We start from the raw sequence: 16809 nt of genomic DNA, 5'->3' as shown, positions 1-16809 counted from the left end.
CACCTTCTCTCAATCGTAGTTCACACCTGACTGACTGCACCAAACATGTTGAAACTTGTCACACACTGTTACTAAGGTTTGACTCTCCGCTTCCCATATCGAAGATCCCTGCCTTTCCGTTGGATGGCACTCAGCAGCAGCATTCACCGTATTTTTTTTATCATACCTCATGTTGTTTTAAATCAAATTTGGGAAGTTTTCAGCCATTAACACTTCAAATATGTTTCCCTTTCTCCTCTCCTTCTGGTATTCCCATTACACGTATATTGTTGCATTTAATGATGTCCCACATTTCTCTGAGGCTCTTCATTTTCCTTCATTCTTTTTTCTCTCTGTTCTTCAGATTCCACAATCTCCACTGATCTATCTTCAAGTTTGCTGATCATTTCTCTTGTCATCTCAAATCTTTTGAGCCTCATTTTGGTTATTGTACTTTTTTAACCCCAGAATTTCCATTTGGTTATTTTTTCATAATTTCTGTCTCTTAATGGTATTCTCTCTCTCTTTTTTTTTTATTGGGGAAGGGGAACAGGACTTTATTGGGGAACAGTGTGTACTTCCAGGCCTGTTTTCCAAGTCAAGTTGTTGTCCTTTCAATCTTAGTTGTGGAGGGTGCCGTTCAGCTTCAAGTTGTTGTCCTTTCAGTCTTAGTTGTGTCGGGCGCAGCTCAGCTCCAGGTCCAGTTGCCGTTGCTAGTTGCAGGGGGCACAGCCCACCATCCCTTGTGGGAACCGGCAACCTTGTGGTTGAGAGGATGCACTCCAACCAACTGAGCCATCCGGAAGCTCAGCGGCAGCTCAGCTCAAGGTGCCATGTTCAATCTTAGTTGCAGGGGGCAGAGCCCACCATCCCTTGTGGGAGTCGAGGAATCGAACTGGCAACCCTATGGTTGAGAGCCCGGGCTCCAACCAACTGAGCCATCCAGGAGGCAGCTCAGCTCAAGGTGCCATGTTCAATCTTAGTTGCAGGGGGCGGAGCCCACCATCCCTTGCGGGACTTGAGGAATTGAACTGGCAACCTTGGGGTTGAGAGCCCACTGGCCCATGTGGGAATCGAACTGGCAGCCTTTGGAGTTAGGAGCATGGAGCTCTAACCACCTGAGCCACCGGGCCGGCCCAATGGTATTCTCTTTTTGATGAGGAATTTTCAATATACCTTCCTTTAATTCTTTAAGCATGGGATCTGGGGGAGAGAGGGAGCCCCCATCTCCTTGGCTGTACCTACATGGAGTATATCAATCTGTTATACAGATCTGTGGGCCAGGTGGGTAAGGGAGTGCTGGTCATAGCTCAGATGTCCCAGACTCTCACTGTTCTTACCAAGATTTAGTCAATTTTCTTGAATTAGTGTTTCTTAAAATGCTGTATACTTTTTAAGTACAACTTACCATGACTTTAACTTACTGTTTTTTTAATAATTTTTATCAAGTTAATTTATTATTTTGCTGAGTTTCTTACTCTGCCTTTTCTGAAGTCCTACCCCTTCCATGCAATCTTTTTAAAAATTTTATTTTATTGTGATAAGAACAGCTAACGTGAGATGTACCCTCTTAGCGAGCGTGCGATCCAGTATTGTTGGTAGGTGCAGGGTTGTACGGCAGGCCTCTGGAGCTCATTCATCTTGCTCTCCTGAAACTTCACGCCCGTTGAGGAGTAACTGCCCTTTGCCCCCTCCCACAGCCCCTGACAGCCACCATTTCACGCTCTCGTTGTATGGATTTGCCTGTTGGCACGTTTCATATATAATGATTGGATCACGCATTGTTTCTCTTTCTGTGACTGGCTCGTTTCACTTAGCATCATGTCCTCAAGGTTCATCCTATTGTCACATATTACGGAATTTCCTTTTTTAAGGCTAACTAGTATTCTGTTGTCCATACACCACATTTTCTTTCTCCGTTCACCCGTCAGTGGACGTTTAGGTTGTTGCCATACTTTGGCCACTGTGCCTAGTGCTGCATTGAACATGAATGGGAGTGCAGGTATCTCTTAAGATCCTGATTTCAGTTCTTTTGGATAAATACCCTAAAGTGAGGTTGCTAGATCATATGGTAATTCTGTTTTAAATTTTTTGAGGACCCTCTATACCATGCCATCTTAAAGAGCTGGTTTTCAGCGGCTCTGTAAAGGCAGGCAGAAGACGCCCCATGCATCACTTCTAGTCCGTCTTCTTGAGGCTTTTCATTGTGCTTTCTAGATCAAGTGGATGGCTCTTTTGGCATCTGTGTGGTGAAGGATGACACCAAGATTAGCGTTGAACCGTGAGTTGAAACAGACTCAGAACCTGAGGGTCCTTCCCAAGTGGGGATGCCTTTACCCTCCTTGCATTCCAGTGTCAGTTTTTCCCATGGGCTCCTTCATCACAGGGGGATTGGGTCTAGCTACATAGCCTCCCCAGGAGAAAAGTGATAGATTCTGCAGGTGTGTGTGGGAAGTTCCCCCAATATTCCTTCTGTCCAGGCATACCATAGTTGGGGCCATGGCACAAAATGCCCTGGATCCTGGGGTTCTAGGTGGAATTGGTGATGGTGAGTATCCATGGACTGTGGCTAAATGGACGTGGCCATGGATGTAGAAGTATGCCAGGTATCAGCATTTACCTCCCCTGTCTTAGACCCCCAAGAGAGACACCTGAGGCCAGAAATCTGGCAACAAAGGAAATTGGAGGAAAGAAGGAAGTGTCCCTTGAGAGGTTTCCGGAATGCCTGTGCGTGTCTGTCAGGCGTGACAAACACTTGCATCTGAGAGATGGCAGAGGGTTTCCACAGAGCAGGGCACACCACGCGTGTCTATTTTATTTCCCATCTGAGTCACATGTTGGATGTCCCACACGTCTGTGTGTGTGACTTCATTTCAGACACATCAACATAGGAAGCCGGTTTCAGGCTGAGATCCCGGAGCTCCAGGACAGATCGCTGGCTGGAACTGATGAGCATGTCGTTTCTCTGGTCTGGAAGCCGTGGGGAGATATGATGACCAACCCGGAAACACAGGATAGAGGTGGCTGGGACTTTGGGTCCCAATTCCCAAGGACCTTCCCCACCCCTGTCTCCAAGGAGTTTCTCCTTCCAGTTCTCACCTTGACTAAGAAGCAGTGTCCCCTGGGGGTGGGGAGGGTTGTGGGGACTAGCCCTCGGGCTGTATTGCTTCTCCCACGCTGCGTCTCTCTTCTCACAGTAGCTGGCTGGGTCATCCAAAGCAGGTGCTGGGAGCAGTTTCTGCCCTTTCTCCTGGCCCCTCTCTTCTCTCAGCCTGCTTTACCAGAGATGTGAGGGAGACGGTAACAAGGTGTCCCGTCTCTGTGCTGTCGGGGAGTCTCCTCCCTAACCCTTGCTGACTCCCTGTCTCCTCTCCCTCTGCTGGGCCGCTTGCTGGAAACAGTGACCGAGCTCTGCAATGTGGCCTGCTCCAGTGTGATGCCGGGCGGGGGCACCAACCTGGAGCTCGCTCTGCACTGCCTGCACGAAGCCCAGGGCAACGTCCAGGTGAGGGGGTGGGGGTGGGGCGGTGCTTGGGGAGCCATGGGGAGCTCTCTGCTCACCTGGGGCTGGGGCTCCAGGTCCCTGCCGCATGCCATCTTTGTGGGCGGTTGCAGCTATGAAAACTGAAGGAAGGCCACCCATCCTTCCCACATGGCTTGGATTGATGTGGTCCTCCAGAACTGTTGTTGAAATGAGCAGATATGGGCTCAGTTAATCAGTTATTTATCTGGAGCAACAACAGGGCACCAGGTTCCTCTGAGATGTCTGCGCGCAGTGGGGAGGGGAGCCTGGTGGACTCAACTTAGGTCCTGCATCAGTGTGGTTTATTTATTGAGCTTTATCTTTTTGATCAAAACCCCATACATGAAAACTTCTGATGCAACAGAAATGCCTCTGCCTCCTTCAGGGGCCCCCCATGCAATCCTGAGATTTAGAAAATACATTAAAAGCCCAACTCTGGAGGGTGGGACAGGAAAAGTCAAGTTACCAAGTAAGGGACCCACAAGGCAGTGCTGCCTTTTCTCAAGCTGAGAGGCAGTGCCTGGCACGTAACGCAGCAGGTGCTCAGCAGAGTAATCACATAGTTATTGGGTCCCACTGAGTCACTGAGTGCCTGGTGAGTGTGGCCCTGAGGATGGCTTGGGGGGCCCATGTTTGGTTCAAGGCTCTGATGCCAGCTTCTTGAACTTCTTAATTTTTGAACAAGGGGTCCCGCATTTTCATTTTGCATCAGTCCCCGCAAATTACACAGCCAGTCCCAACTGGAGTTATGCTGGTGAGCAACACAAAATCCCTCTCTTCCTGGGGCTTACATTTTAGGAGAGTCAAAACAGGAAATATGTTTTTAAATTGTAAGATAATGATTAGTGTTATGAAGAAAATAAAGTGGGGCAATAGGCAAAGGCGGTGCTGCTCAGAATGTTGGTCCTTGAAGGAACACGGAGCTTGGCTGGAATAAACCCATGCACTGTTTCCTTCATCATGAAACTCTTGCTATGAGAAAATAGTGTCAGCTGCCCCCATCAGTGCGCTTCGATGTCACGGGTGGCAAACCCACCACATCGCGAGCAGCTCTGAGATGGGGAAGACTGTAAGTAGTTTTCAAATGAGTGAGACAGTGAAGGCGGGTCTCTACCTCACCTTCCCTCCCTGATTTGTAGCCTGCCCCTCCTCTTGTTCCAGGTTGCCCTGGAGACCCTCCTACTCAGAGGACCCCAGAAGCCACAGACTCACCCACTCTCCGACTATCGCTACACAGGTGACTGGTGCAAGGTGGCGGCGTGGTCTCAGCCTGGCTGAGACCCGGGGAACCGGTCAGCTTCAGTGGCAAGCTCCACTGGTGCCTTTTGGTATTTCTTGGGGGCTTTATCTGCCTTTCCAGAAGGGCCTGTCCTTTCCAGGGTGACTCAGTGAGCACCCTTTTCTTCTAGTTAGATCCCACCTTCCCCTTTTCCAGTGGTTCCCTCATGGGCTCCACCCAGCCCAGAAGGAATGCTCCTGGTGACAGGGTTGGAGGCAGGCTCAGGTCCAGCCCTGGAATCACGCGGCCTAGGGCCTCCACCTGCCATTGGCAAGTCTCTTAACCAGTGGAAGCCTCAGTGGCTACATCTGTAAAATTGGGATAATAATGATCCCTACCTGCTAAGGTTTTTGTAAGAATTGTATGATATAAAGCAGACAAAAAGGGCTTAGCAGAATGCTTGGCGCATACTTGGTGCTCAGTAATGGTCGCTTACAAAGGAGGGTGGTCTACATTTCAGCCATGGCTGTGGTCCCTGGCGGAGAAACACCCTTCCCTCTCTTGGCTGTTTCTCCGATAGGTTCAGACGTCTGGACCCCCATGGAAAAGAGGCTCTTTAAGAAGGCGTTTTGTGCCCACAAGAAGGACTTTCACTTGATACACAAGATGGTAAGGCGAACATGGGTGGGCCTGTGTAGACGAGGCCTTGCCTCACACAGCTGAGCCGAGCTAGAGCTGAAGGGCCCGTCCGGGGCGACACTGCTCACACTGTAAACAGTTCATAATCTAAAGAGCCATTGTTGTGAACAACTCCAAACAGTACAGAAATGCATCACACGCTCAAGCAAAGCCCTCCCCACCCCTCCCCACAGTCCTACTTCTGATTGACAACCTCTGTTCGGTTGTACACGTGAGGCATTTCTCTGCGTGTACAGATCTTACACACATATATGTGTGTACAGTGGTACCTCGGTTTTCAATGTAATCCGTTCCGGAAGACCGTTCGAGTTCTGAAATGTTCGGTTCGAAAACCGAGGCACAGTTTCCCCACAGAAAGTAATGCAAAATGGATTAATCCATTCCAGACCTTTAAAATCAATCCCTAAAGCTGCAAATTTAGCATGAATTTTACTATCTAATGATACCATAGATCCATACAATTTACGGCGTTCTTAAACCGAAATGTTCCTCAACGGAGACGTTCGAAAACCGAGGTACTACTGTACTTAAAAAAGGATGAGATCATACTACACTTAATATCCTCCTGACTTTTTTGTTCTTTTTTTAACTTTATAGACACAAACTGCACATAATCAAAGTGTAAGATTTGATGTTTTGACATATTTATGCATCTGTAAAACTATCACCATGGTCAACATAACAAACACATCCATCACCCCCAAAAGCTTCCTCCTGCCTCTTGGTAACCCCTCCTTCCGGCCACCTGTTCCCTAGTCAACTCCTTATATACTTTCTGTCACTATAAATTAGTTTGCAATTTCCAGAATTTTACATAAATGGAAGAATCATACAGCGTGTGCTCTGCTTTGTCTGGCTTCTTACATTCCGCATAATTGCGATTCATCCATGTTGTACCTATAGTTCACCCTTCTTATTGCTCAGGAGTATTCCATTGGATGTACCACAGTTTAATCATTCACCTGGTCGTGGACATCTGACTGGTTTCTGGTTGCTGGAAATTATAAATAAAGCTGCTGCAAACATTCGTGTACGAGTCTTTGCGTGGACATGTACTGTTTTCGGGGGGTAAATACCTAGGAGGGCAATGAGTGGGTCATATGGTAGGCGTATGTTTCACTTTCTAAGAAACTGCCAAACTGTTCTCTAAAGTGATTGCACCATTTCACATTCCCACCCTCAGCGTTCCAGGTGCTCCACACCCTCACCAACACTCGATATGGTCAGCCGTCTTAATTTTAGCCATTCTAATGAGGATACAGTTGTGTCTCATTGCATTTCCCCGTGATTAATGATACTGAGCATCTTTTCATGTGCTTGTTTGCTAACTGTATGCCTTCTTTCGCCGGCAAATCTTTTGTCGATATTTTTATTGGAATGTTTGTGTTTTTACTGAGTTGTAGGAGTTTTTTGTTTTGGACAAGAGTCCTTTATCCAGGTATGTGTTTTGCAAAATAGTTTCCCCCAGTCTGTGGCTTTTTGGTGTCTTAAAAGCGTTTGTTGAAGAAAAGTTTTAAATTTTGATTAAGTTCAATTTAATTTTTTAATGGACCATGATTTTGGTGTTGTATGTAAGAAATCTTTGCCTAACCCAAAGATTTTCCCGTTTTATTCTAGAAGTTTTATAATTTTAGGTTTTCTACTTACGTTTATGACCTCCATTTGGTCATGCTGTATTGTCCTTTATATATATGTTGTTGGATCCTATTTGTTAAATTTTTGTTTAGAATTTTTCATCTATGTTCGTGAAGAATATTGGTGTGGAGCTTTCTTTCCTTGTGATATCTTTGTCTGGCTTTGCTATCAGGGTAATGCTGACCTTATAAATTGAGTTGGGAAGTATTTCCTCCTCTTCAATTTTTTGGAAGAGTTTGTTTGGAATTGGTTTTATTTATTCCTTAAATATTTATTAGTGAAGCCACCTAGGCCTGGAATTTTCTTTGTGAGAAGGTTTTTAGCTACAAATTCAATGTATTTAATTGATACAGGGCTGTTCAGGTTATCAGTGTTGTCTTGGGTGAGCTTTAGTAGTTTTTGTCCTTCAAAGAATTTGTACATTTCTTCTAAGTTGTCTGGTACAGTAGCATAAAGTTCATAATATTCTCATATTATTCTTTTTGTATCTGTAGACCATAGTGATGTCACCACTCTCATTCCTGATACTGGTAATTTGTCTTTGAATTTAGATACATAAACATTTAGGATTTTTATGTGTCCTCTTGATTAATTTACCCTTTGATCACGATGAAATTTTCTTTACCCCTGGTATTACTCTTTGTCCTGAAATCTACTTTTTCTGATTTTATTTTCTCCTTCTTCCACTGCCCCCCCCCACTCTGATTCAAGCCATTGTTTCTCAGTCTCGTTGTGTAGGACACAGCTCCCTGGCCCACGCTGGTGTTATGAGCCTTGTGCTCCCACAGTATAGTGTTATTATTTTTGTTTAAACAGTCAGTTGTTTTTTTAGAGAGATTTAAATAAGAAATCTTACTCATTTACCCATGTAATTACTATTTTCATTGCTCTGCATTCCTTTGTGTAGATCCATATTTCCATCTGGCAGAAATCTCCAGAAGGAAATCAATGTAAATCATTTAACATGTCTTGTAGTGCATGGTTGCTAGTAATGAATTCTTTCAGCTTTTATATATCAAAAAAAGTCTCTTTTGCCTTCATTTCTGAGAGATCTTTACTAATTATAGAATGCTACCTTGGCTTTTTTTTTTCTCAGTAATTTAAAGATGTTGCTCTACTTTCTTCTTGCTTTTATTTCCAACAATAAACTTACTGATTTTCTGGCCTTTGTTCTCTGTATATAATCTGTCTTTTTTCTCTGGCTGGCTGTTTTTAGGAATTTCTCCTTATCACTGGTTTTGATCTTGAGCAATTTTATTGATTTGTTTTGGTGTAGTTTTCTTCATTTTTTTTTTCCTTGTCTTTGGGGTTTGTGGAGCCTCTTAGACCTATGGGTCTACAGTTTCCACTCAATTTGGGGACATTTCATCCATTATTTCTTCATATACTTCTTGTGTCCCTCCCTTCTCCTTTGAGGACTTCACTTAAATGCGTGTTAGGCTTCCTGCAGTTGGCCCACAGCTCACAGCTCACTGATGCTCTTTCCATTTTTACTAATTCTTTTTTCTTACTAATTCTTTTTTCTATGTGTTTCGTTTTGGGTGGTTTCCAGTGCTGTATCTTCAAGTTCACTAATCTTACCCTCTGCAGTGTCTAATCTGATGTTAATCCCATGCAGTGTAATTTTCATCTCAAACATTGTAGTTTTCATCTCTAGAAGTTCTATTTGGGTATCTTTTATATCCTCCATGTCTTAACTTTTTGAACCTGTATTATATAGTTATAGTAAATTTTACTGTCCTTCCCTGCTGATTCTAATGTCTGTATCCATTCTGTGTTGGATCCCAACAGATTGTTTTTTCTCCCCATTATGTGTCATTTTTCCCTGCCTCTTTGCATGCCTGGTCATTTTTCATTGGATTCCAGGCATTGTGAGCGTTAGCTTGTTGGGTGCTGGATATTTTTGCATTCTTATAAATATTCTTGTGCTTTGTTCTGGGATACAATTTTTTGAACACAACTTGTTCCTTTTGAGTATTGCTTTTAGATTTTTTTAGATGGGACCAGAGCAGCTTTTTGTCTAGGGCTCATTCTTCCTCATTACTAAGGCAAGACCGTTCTCATCACTCCACCAAGGCCCTGTGAATTAGGAGGTTTTCCACCCTGGCTAGTGGGAACAGACACTGCTCTTGGCCTGTGTGAGCTACAGACACCTTTTCCTCTAATCCTTTTGGGTGGTTCTTTACCCAGCTTTGGCTCAACAACTTATATACATGTGCTGGTTAGAACTTTGCTGAGTGCTTGAAACCAATTCTCTCCAGACCTCTGGAGTTTCCTTCCTTGCTGGTCTCTCTTCTGCTGTACTTCATCCTATAGACTTTCGCCACCTTGGTCTCCCCAGATGCTCCGCTCCATCTTAACTCAGGAAGTCCGGTGGGCTCTTCCTGGATCCTCTTCCCTGGGGTCGTGGCCTGGACTCGCTCTCGTTAAGACTTTCATCGTTTATTTTCTGTCTCTCAGAAAAGGCTTTTTTTGACTGGTACCTAGTGTCTTGCCAACCATTGTTTCATATGTTTTGATTTTCTTGTCAATTGTTTTGTTTGTTTTTTTTAAAGATTTTATTGGGGAAGGGGAACAGTGTGTACTTCCAGGACTTTTTTCCAAGTCAAGTTGTTGTCCTTTCAGTCATAGTTGTGGAGGGCGCAGCTCAGCTCCAGGTCCAGTTGCCATTGCTAGTTGCAGGGGGCACAGCCCACCATCCCTTGTGGGAGTCGAAACCGGCAACCTTGTGGTTGAGAGGACGCGCTCCAACCAACTGAGCCATCCGGGAGCTCAGTGGCAGCTCAGCTCAAGGTGCCGTGTTCAATTTTAGTTGCAGGGAGCGCTGCCCACCATCCCTTGTGGGAGTCGAGGAATCGAACTGGCAACCTTGTGATTGAGAGCCCGCGCTCCAATCAACTAAGCCATCCGGGAGGCAGCTCAGCTCAAGGTGCTGTGTTCAATCTTAGTTGCAGGGGACAGAGTCCCTTGAGGGACTCGAGTAGTTGAACCGGCAACCTTGTGGTTGAGAGCCCACTGGCCCATGTGGGACTCGAACCGGCCGCCTTTGGAGTTAGGAGCATGGAGGTCTAACCGCCTGAGCCACGGGGCCGGCCCGCTTGTCAATTGTTTTTGATGGAGGGTTGATGTGGTTTATGTTGCTCTATCTTGTTTGGAAACAGAAGTTCAACTTCTTTTTAACCTAAAGATATTTCTTAGGCAGAGGATGTACTGTTTTGACTCCTAGTTTGTAAATGCACAGCTGAAAAAAAATTCATGTGGAGGAAATATAGAGGGTGCCAAAAAAATGTATACACATTTGAAGAAAGGAAAAAACTGTATTAACATTGTAATATTCAATATATACCAATAACAAAAGATGAATACAAGTCACGTGTTTACATTTTTTTTGGCATCCGCAGTGTATTCTGAACTGCGCTCCACATATTAAATGGCCGGTATCATTTTCCTGAGACATTTTCTTCCTGGAGCAATTAAACTTTTCCATTCTGTTTAGTTTTTACAGAAGTTATTGTTAATGGGATCCCTTCTTATTGGAGGGAAGAGCAAATAGCGAGGTCTGAATGCCCCAGGATCAAACCATGCCCTCAAAACCTCCTCCTCCTCCCAGGGGCCCCTTTCTTCAGTGCTGTAGGGCTCTGCCTACGTAGCTGATGCAGAGGCTGTGTGGTATCCACCACCAGGGCATTCTGCTGTAGTTAGTCCGCTTGGTGAGCTTGTGGCCTGCAGGCAGGATGTCGCAGTGAGCCTCCTGTGTGACCTCCATGTGTGTCTTCCCACAGGGAAGGGTTCCTGGGAAGGCCTTGCTGCTCAGATCGTGCAGAGCTCAGATGGTCTTGGCTGTGGCGGCTTTACTAGGAACCTCCTCAGCACCTGGGAGGACTTTATGCTTCTCTGCCCCTTGTGGTGAAGGGGCACGCCATGCCAAAGGAGGGGGCTTTATAAAAGCAGTGGCTGGCCCCGTGGAGAGGGGACGTAGGGCTGCCCATAGCCGGCTTCTGTCTTCTCTCATTAGATCCAGACAAAGACTGTAGCCCAGTGTGTTGAGTATTATTACATCTGGAAAAAAATGATAAAATTTGACTGTGGCCGAGCCCCAGGGCTGGAAAAGAGGCTCAAGAGAGAGCCAGATGAAGCAGACAGGACAGAAGCAAAGGTAGGGGGTCATGCAGGATCTGGAGTTCAGTCCTGACCCGGACTCTCTCTGCCCATCTAAGTGGGGGGGGGGGGTCACGGAGGGCGCCCCCGCGGGAAGGCTCTCCCTGCAGAGGACCTTTGTTTCCTGGATCCCTGCGTCTCCCTTGTGAGGGTGGAGGGTCAGCACCCTGACTGTGATTTCTGCCCCCTCTACAGGTCACTTGCAGCCCTCCAGAGAGACCCAGCCACCATCCAACCCCCGAGTTAAAGATAAAGACCAAGAGTTACAGGAGGGAGTCCATCCTCAACTCCAGCCCCAACACCGGCCCCAAGCGGACCCCCGAGCCGCCCGGGAACGTGGAGGGCCGGGGCGTCTTTCCCTGCAGAGAGTGTGAGAGGTAATGGCCCCTTCCCTCGATGCGCTCACACCACCGCCCTCAGGGTGACCCACCTGCCCATGCTCTGACCCCCATGACCTCTGGTGACTCCTCAGGGTGTTCGACAAGATCAAGAGTCGAAATGCCCACATGAAGCGGCACCGGCTTCAGGACCACGTGGAGCCCATCGTCAGGGTGAAGTGGCCAGTGAAGCCCTTCCAGCTGAAGGAGGAGGAGGAGGAGAAGGAGATAGGGGCTGACGTCGGCCCCCTGCAGTGGTGATTCCTGGGGGGATGGCTAGTGGGGGCAAGGCAGCAAGTCAGGATGGGGACCTCCAGCCCTGTCATGTCTCCCTTTGGCCTCCCCAAGGTGTTTGGGGCACCCCTCTGCCTCCCCCCAACCTTCAGGGTCCCCATGGGCCAGCCAAGCTTGCAGACACAGTGGGCATTTGACCATAAGTTAGTAGGAGAAACACACAGTCATTGGACAACTGTGAAGTCCCTGTAAGCTGGTGCCAAAGGCTCCGGTCTCTTTAGGGTGATAGTCTCTCCCCTTCTTTCAGTTCCTCTCCTCCTAGAGTAGCGTGGCTGGGGGAGGGGACAGTTAGATCTGGGTGGCTCTCAAATGTTAGCCTCAGTTTTGGGGTTTGGTTCCATTGTTAGGTAAGGCCAAGACGTAGAGAATCAGTGGGAAAATGCCTTCAGATGGCCAACGTGTCAGGACCCCCTCCAGGGGATCTCTCTGCATTCTGGATTTAGCCCTTAGTCTTGCAATGGCTTGTATGTTGTTAGATGTTTTTTGTACGTGTCGACTTGTAAATCTTATTAAATTGGGTTAAATCTTATTAAAGTGGGTTCTTGAGCAGCTGTCTTCTGGCCATTCGATCCAACAGAGGCTTTTGAGTCCCTGCCACTTGCTGGAGCCACAGAGATGAGTAAGCTCATCCCCTGGCCAGGAGTAGTATGTGCCAGACAGTGTCCAATCCATGCGACAGGGATGCGGTGATGAAAGAGGGGCAAGCCCCCCCTCTTCATGCAGCTTACATTATAGGCGCGGGAAGGTAGCAGTAATAAATACGCGAAAGGGTGATTTTGTATATTGATCACGGTTGTGCTTTGGGCCATAACGAGCAGAAGAGTCAGCACAGGTTTAAGCAGTCAGGCCTTATGATGGTGGTTCCAGCGGCTCAGCTATGAAATCAAGCACCACCAGCAGTGGTCAGCATCAGCGTGTTGGCTGCAGCCGCAGCAAGAATCACCTCCTCCCACACAGGAAGGAGAGCGCATCCCTCCCTTCCTTGAGTCCTGTTTTAAGAGGGAGGAACGCTTGTAGTAGCCCTGGCAGGATGCCCCTCATGTCTTATTGGCTAAAACTGTGCTCATTTCTCAACTGATCCCTGGGAATCAGTGGGAAGAAAAATGGCCCCAGTTTTCCTGGACACTCAAGGTTTGTCTCCACTACTGGGGAAAACCAGTGTGTTCCTGTAAGTCTGTTGCTGGAATTCTGTTTGCCAGGAAAAGAAGAGGAAGCAGAAATGGCTAGTGGGTAGGCAGACCACCACAAAGTGACATGAAGGAAATAAAGCAAGGGGCCAAGTCCTAGGGAGTGACCGGGGTGTGGCAGGCAGTGTTAGGCAGATGGCGAGGGAAGGCCGCGCTGAGGAGGCTGCAGAGGCTGAGATCATCTGGATGCCAGGCCGTGGCACAGCAAAAGGCAAACTCTGCCTCGGGGACATTAGTAGAAAATGTTTAAAAACATTCCTGGTCTGCTGCCTGGAAGTCATAGGAGGCAAGACTGGAAGCCTGGAGAGCAGGTAGAGGCCCTAAGGAGAGATGATAGTGGCCGGCGCGGGGGTGGCAGTGAAGAGGGACAGACATGCGGGGTTAGGGATGCATCTTAGAAGCCGGCTCAGACTTGTTGGGTCACACTCATGGGGAGAGGTAGTGAGGAAGGAACAGATCAGGCCGGTAGCAGCTGAATAGATGCCATTAACTCAGATGGGGAAGAGGGACACATCAAAGGACTCATGGCGTCAAGCGTGATTGGGTCTCTAATCGCGTGTGCTGTGTTCTGAGGGTCTGGCAGGCTAGAGCAAAGGTAGTGTCAGGAGGTTTCCCAGAGAGGCCACATTTCAGCTAAGTAAATCTTAGAGCTGGGAGGGAGGGGGAGGCGCAGAGGAGGAAGTGGCGTTGGAAGCCGTGGGGCATTGTGGTTAAGGGAAAGGGCTCAGGCCTCAGGTGAACCAGAACTTACATCCTGGCTCCTCCTCCTTTGTGACCTTGGGCAAGTCACTTTCCCTAGTTGAGCCTCAGTTTTTCTCACTCTGGAAAATGGGATGGAAAATGTCTACCCTCGTGTATCTGTTAAATGAGAAAATGTAAATTAAGTATTTAGCAGGATGCAACACGTGAACTGAGCAGCTGCTATTTAACAAGTTCGCAGGCTATACGACTATTGTTTGGATCCCGAAATAACAAGTTAAGCTCGATGACTCCAGAAATGAAAGACTGGCTTAAAAGGGTTGGGTGGTGTATTAGTTATTTATTGCCACATAGCAAATTACCCTAAAATTGAACAGCTTCAAACAAACAGAAGCTTTTAATAGTGTTGCTTAGACGGACACAGAACTGAAACTGCTTGTGGTAATCCAGACTCGCCCCCATCGTATCTGTGGTCAGAATACAGTGAAAACCACAAATGGGTGGTCCAGGAGAGTCTGAATGTGAGAAGAAAGTTGGGTGAGGGTTTCTTGTGCCTTCTCCCCCTCAGCCGAACCCCACCCCACGCCACTCCCCCCAGATAACAGCATTTTCTCAACCAGTGGTTCCCTGATTATCGGCATCCTAATTATTTGGGAGTGGGTTCTGTAAAAAAAAGAGCAGATTCCTGTACCCTGCTACATGATTTCAGTATTGAAATCATTGGAGGTCGGGCCCTAGAACTTGAAATTTTTTCCTAAAAAAGCTTTCTTAGAATAGTTTTTAGATTTGCAGAAAAATTGGGAAATCGTACAGAAAATTCCCATATACCCCACACCCAGTTTCCCTTATTATTAACATCTTACATTAGTATGGTGCATTTGTTACAATACATTATTATTAACTAACGTCCATATTTTATTCAGTTTCCTTAGTTTTTACTTCATATCCTTCTTTTGTTCCAGGATCCCACTCAGGACACCACATTATATTTAGTAGTCATGCCTTCTTAGGCTTCTCGTGGCTGTGACAGTTTCTCAGACTTTCCTTGTTTTTGATGACAGTTTAGAGAAGTCCTGGTCAGGTGTTTTAGAAAATGTGCCTCAATTGGGATTTGTTTGATATTTTTCCATGATTAGACTGGGAAGAAGACCATGGAGGAGAAATGGCATTTTCATCACTTATCACTTTTGATGTTAACCTCAATAACCTGGCTGACGATGTTTGTCAGTCTTCCCCGCTGTAAGTTAAGCCCCTTCCTTTTCCCATACTGTATTCTGTGGAAGGAAGTGTCTGTGCTCAGTCCACACTTAAGGAGTAAAGAGTTATGCCCAACCTTCCTGAGGGCCGAGTACCTACATAAATTATTTGCAATTCTTCTTCATGGGATATTTGTCAATTCTTCCCCCATTTATTCATTTATATCAACATGGGCTCATGGTCCAGCTTTGGCCATTGGGAACTCTTTCAGTTGGCTCCTGTGTCTCTTTGACATACCCCAGTGTGTGTGTGTGTGTGTGTGTGTGTGTGTGTGTGTGTTTCTGTGGGGTGGGGTGGGGGACTTTCTGGCACAAGATGCCTAGAAGATGTCCTAGAAGCAGCCATTTTCCAAGGAGACTTGGTTCCTTTTATTGGAGAATGGTATTATCGACATCAGAAACGTCCAAACTTGTAGAGAATTTTTATGAGTTTTTTTTTAAGCCAAACTGATCATAATTGCCAGGAAGCAAAATCTCAACAAACGGATAAAATGCTCCGGAGAATGGCAGTTTTGCAGCTTATTTTAAACATTGGAATCAAAGGAGGAGACATAAGGAGGTTACATGAAATCCATTGGTGGTATATTTAGGGGGTGGGACAAAGCAAAGTGAGGGGAAATCTCTGGGATTGGATAAAAAGTAAAACAGAGAGACACATACTTCTTTTACATTGGTGGGTACAGGATAGTTAACATTTACAGCATATAGAGATTGTATTCAACAAGATAACAATGAGGGGGTTCTGTGGTCTCCCACTCTGGTGTGGTGGTTGTGCCCTGAAGGGTCTGGAATAGATTAGTCTGACATTTCAAAGGTACGTTATTTTAGATGCAAAAAGGCAATAGACAGGCACAAAGATTGACCTTTGTCAAGGAAGCTGCAGGCCCAGGATGTGACTACCCACCACGACCCGCTTTGGGTTAATATTTTCTATGTTCAGACCCATGTGGTTACTATGTGGTTACTTTCAGTCTCTGAGTTTGTAGGGCCAGCCATGCTGGCCTCCCCTGAGCTTGTCAGGTTTAGTATGTGGCCCCTTTTTCATCCACAGTATTAAAAATAAGATCTGAGCACTAGGTGTGCTGGAACCTGGTGTTTTTTTAAAGAAACTTTAATAATTTTTTTTTCAATTACAGTTGACTGGAACCTGATTCTTTAATACACTCTATCCAGCTTTTTTTTTTTTTTTTCCAATGAAACCAGAGTTTGAGAACCTCTGTTCTCAGTTTAGTTTTCCCTGCTCTGAAGTACTTCACTGGCCTTTCTAAACCAGTTTCAGCATGGATCAGCAGAGGGCGCAAGAAAAAGCAGAGGGGTTTCCTTTTCCCAGTGTAGGAGAAGGAGGGGAGACAAGGAACAGAGGCGGGGACTACACTGCGCAAGAGAGCTGTCAAACCTTGGCGTGGATGGGGCGTGTCTTCCGACACAGTCTGGGAGCTGTCACGTGAGGGTCAGCGGTCAGCTGACTGGGGTCCACGTTCCGTAGGGAGGGACGGCCCGAGTAGTGGGGCTGCTGATTGGTGGAGGAGAATCCAGAAAGCTAGCACCTCGGGGCGGGTCTTTGACGGTGGGGACTGCGATTGGCTTATGCAGAATTACGTGAGCTACCGTACGGAGCAACAGGAAGAAAGTAGGGTGCGGAAGGCAGATGTATGCGCAGGCGTTGACGCATCAGGTATCCGATTGGAGGCTGTGAGTCACCGGGCGGCGAGCGGGCGGCTGGCAGGGGTGTGGCCAGCGGGGCGCGCACCGCCCTACGAGGCCGCTGATTGGCCAGAGATAA

The 16809-nt window shown here is 46.7% G+C and overlaps 1 protein-coding gene across 1 annotated transcript in view; it reads left to right on the top strand.

The window, feature by feature from the left end:
* The window catches only part of ZNF541 (zinc finger protein 541), a 30128-nt gene extending 17735 nt beyond the window's left edge, over positions 1-12393 (top strand). The window contains exons 8-15 of the mRNA XM_033128576.1: positions 2197-2260; positions 2857-2999; positions 3381-3484; positions 4664-4739; positions 5302-5390; positions 11071-11211; positions 11409-11590; positions 11686-12393. Coding sequence (XP_032984467.1) covers positions 2197-2260; positions 2857-2999; positions 3381-3484; positions 4664-4739; positions 5302-5390; positions 11071-11211; positions 11409-11590; positions 11686-11851 — 965 coding nt within the window. The 3' untranslated portion in view covers positions 11852-12393. The remainder of the gene's footprint in view (positions 1-2196; positions 2261-2856; positions 3000-3380; positions 3485-4663; positions 4740-5301; positions 5391-11070; positions 11212-11408; positions 11591-11685) is intronic.
* The last annotated feature ends 4416 nt before the right edge of the window (positions 12394-16809 follow it).

This window comes from Rhinolophus ferrumequinum, chromosome 15, assembly GCF_004115265.2.
Source record: "Rhinolophus ferrumequinum isolate MPI-CBG mRhiFer1 chromosome 15, mRhiFer1_v1.p, whole genome shotgun sequence".
NCBI lineage: Eukaryota > Metazoa > Chordata > Mammalia > Chiroptera > Rhinolophidae > Rhinolophus > Rhinolophus ferrumequinum.
This window is presented reverse-complemented; position numbering and strand designations above follow the sequence as displayed.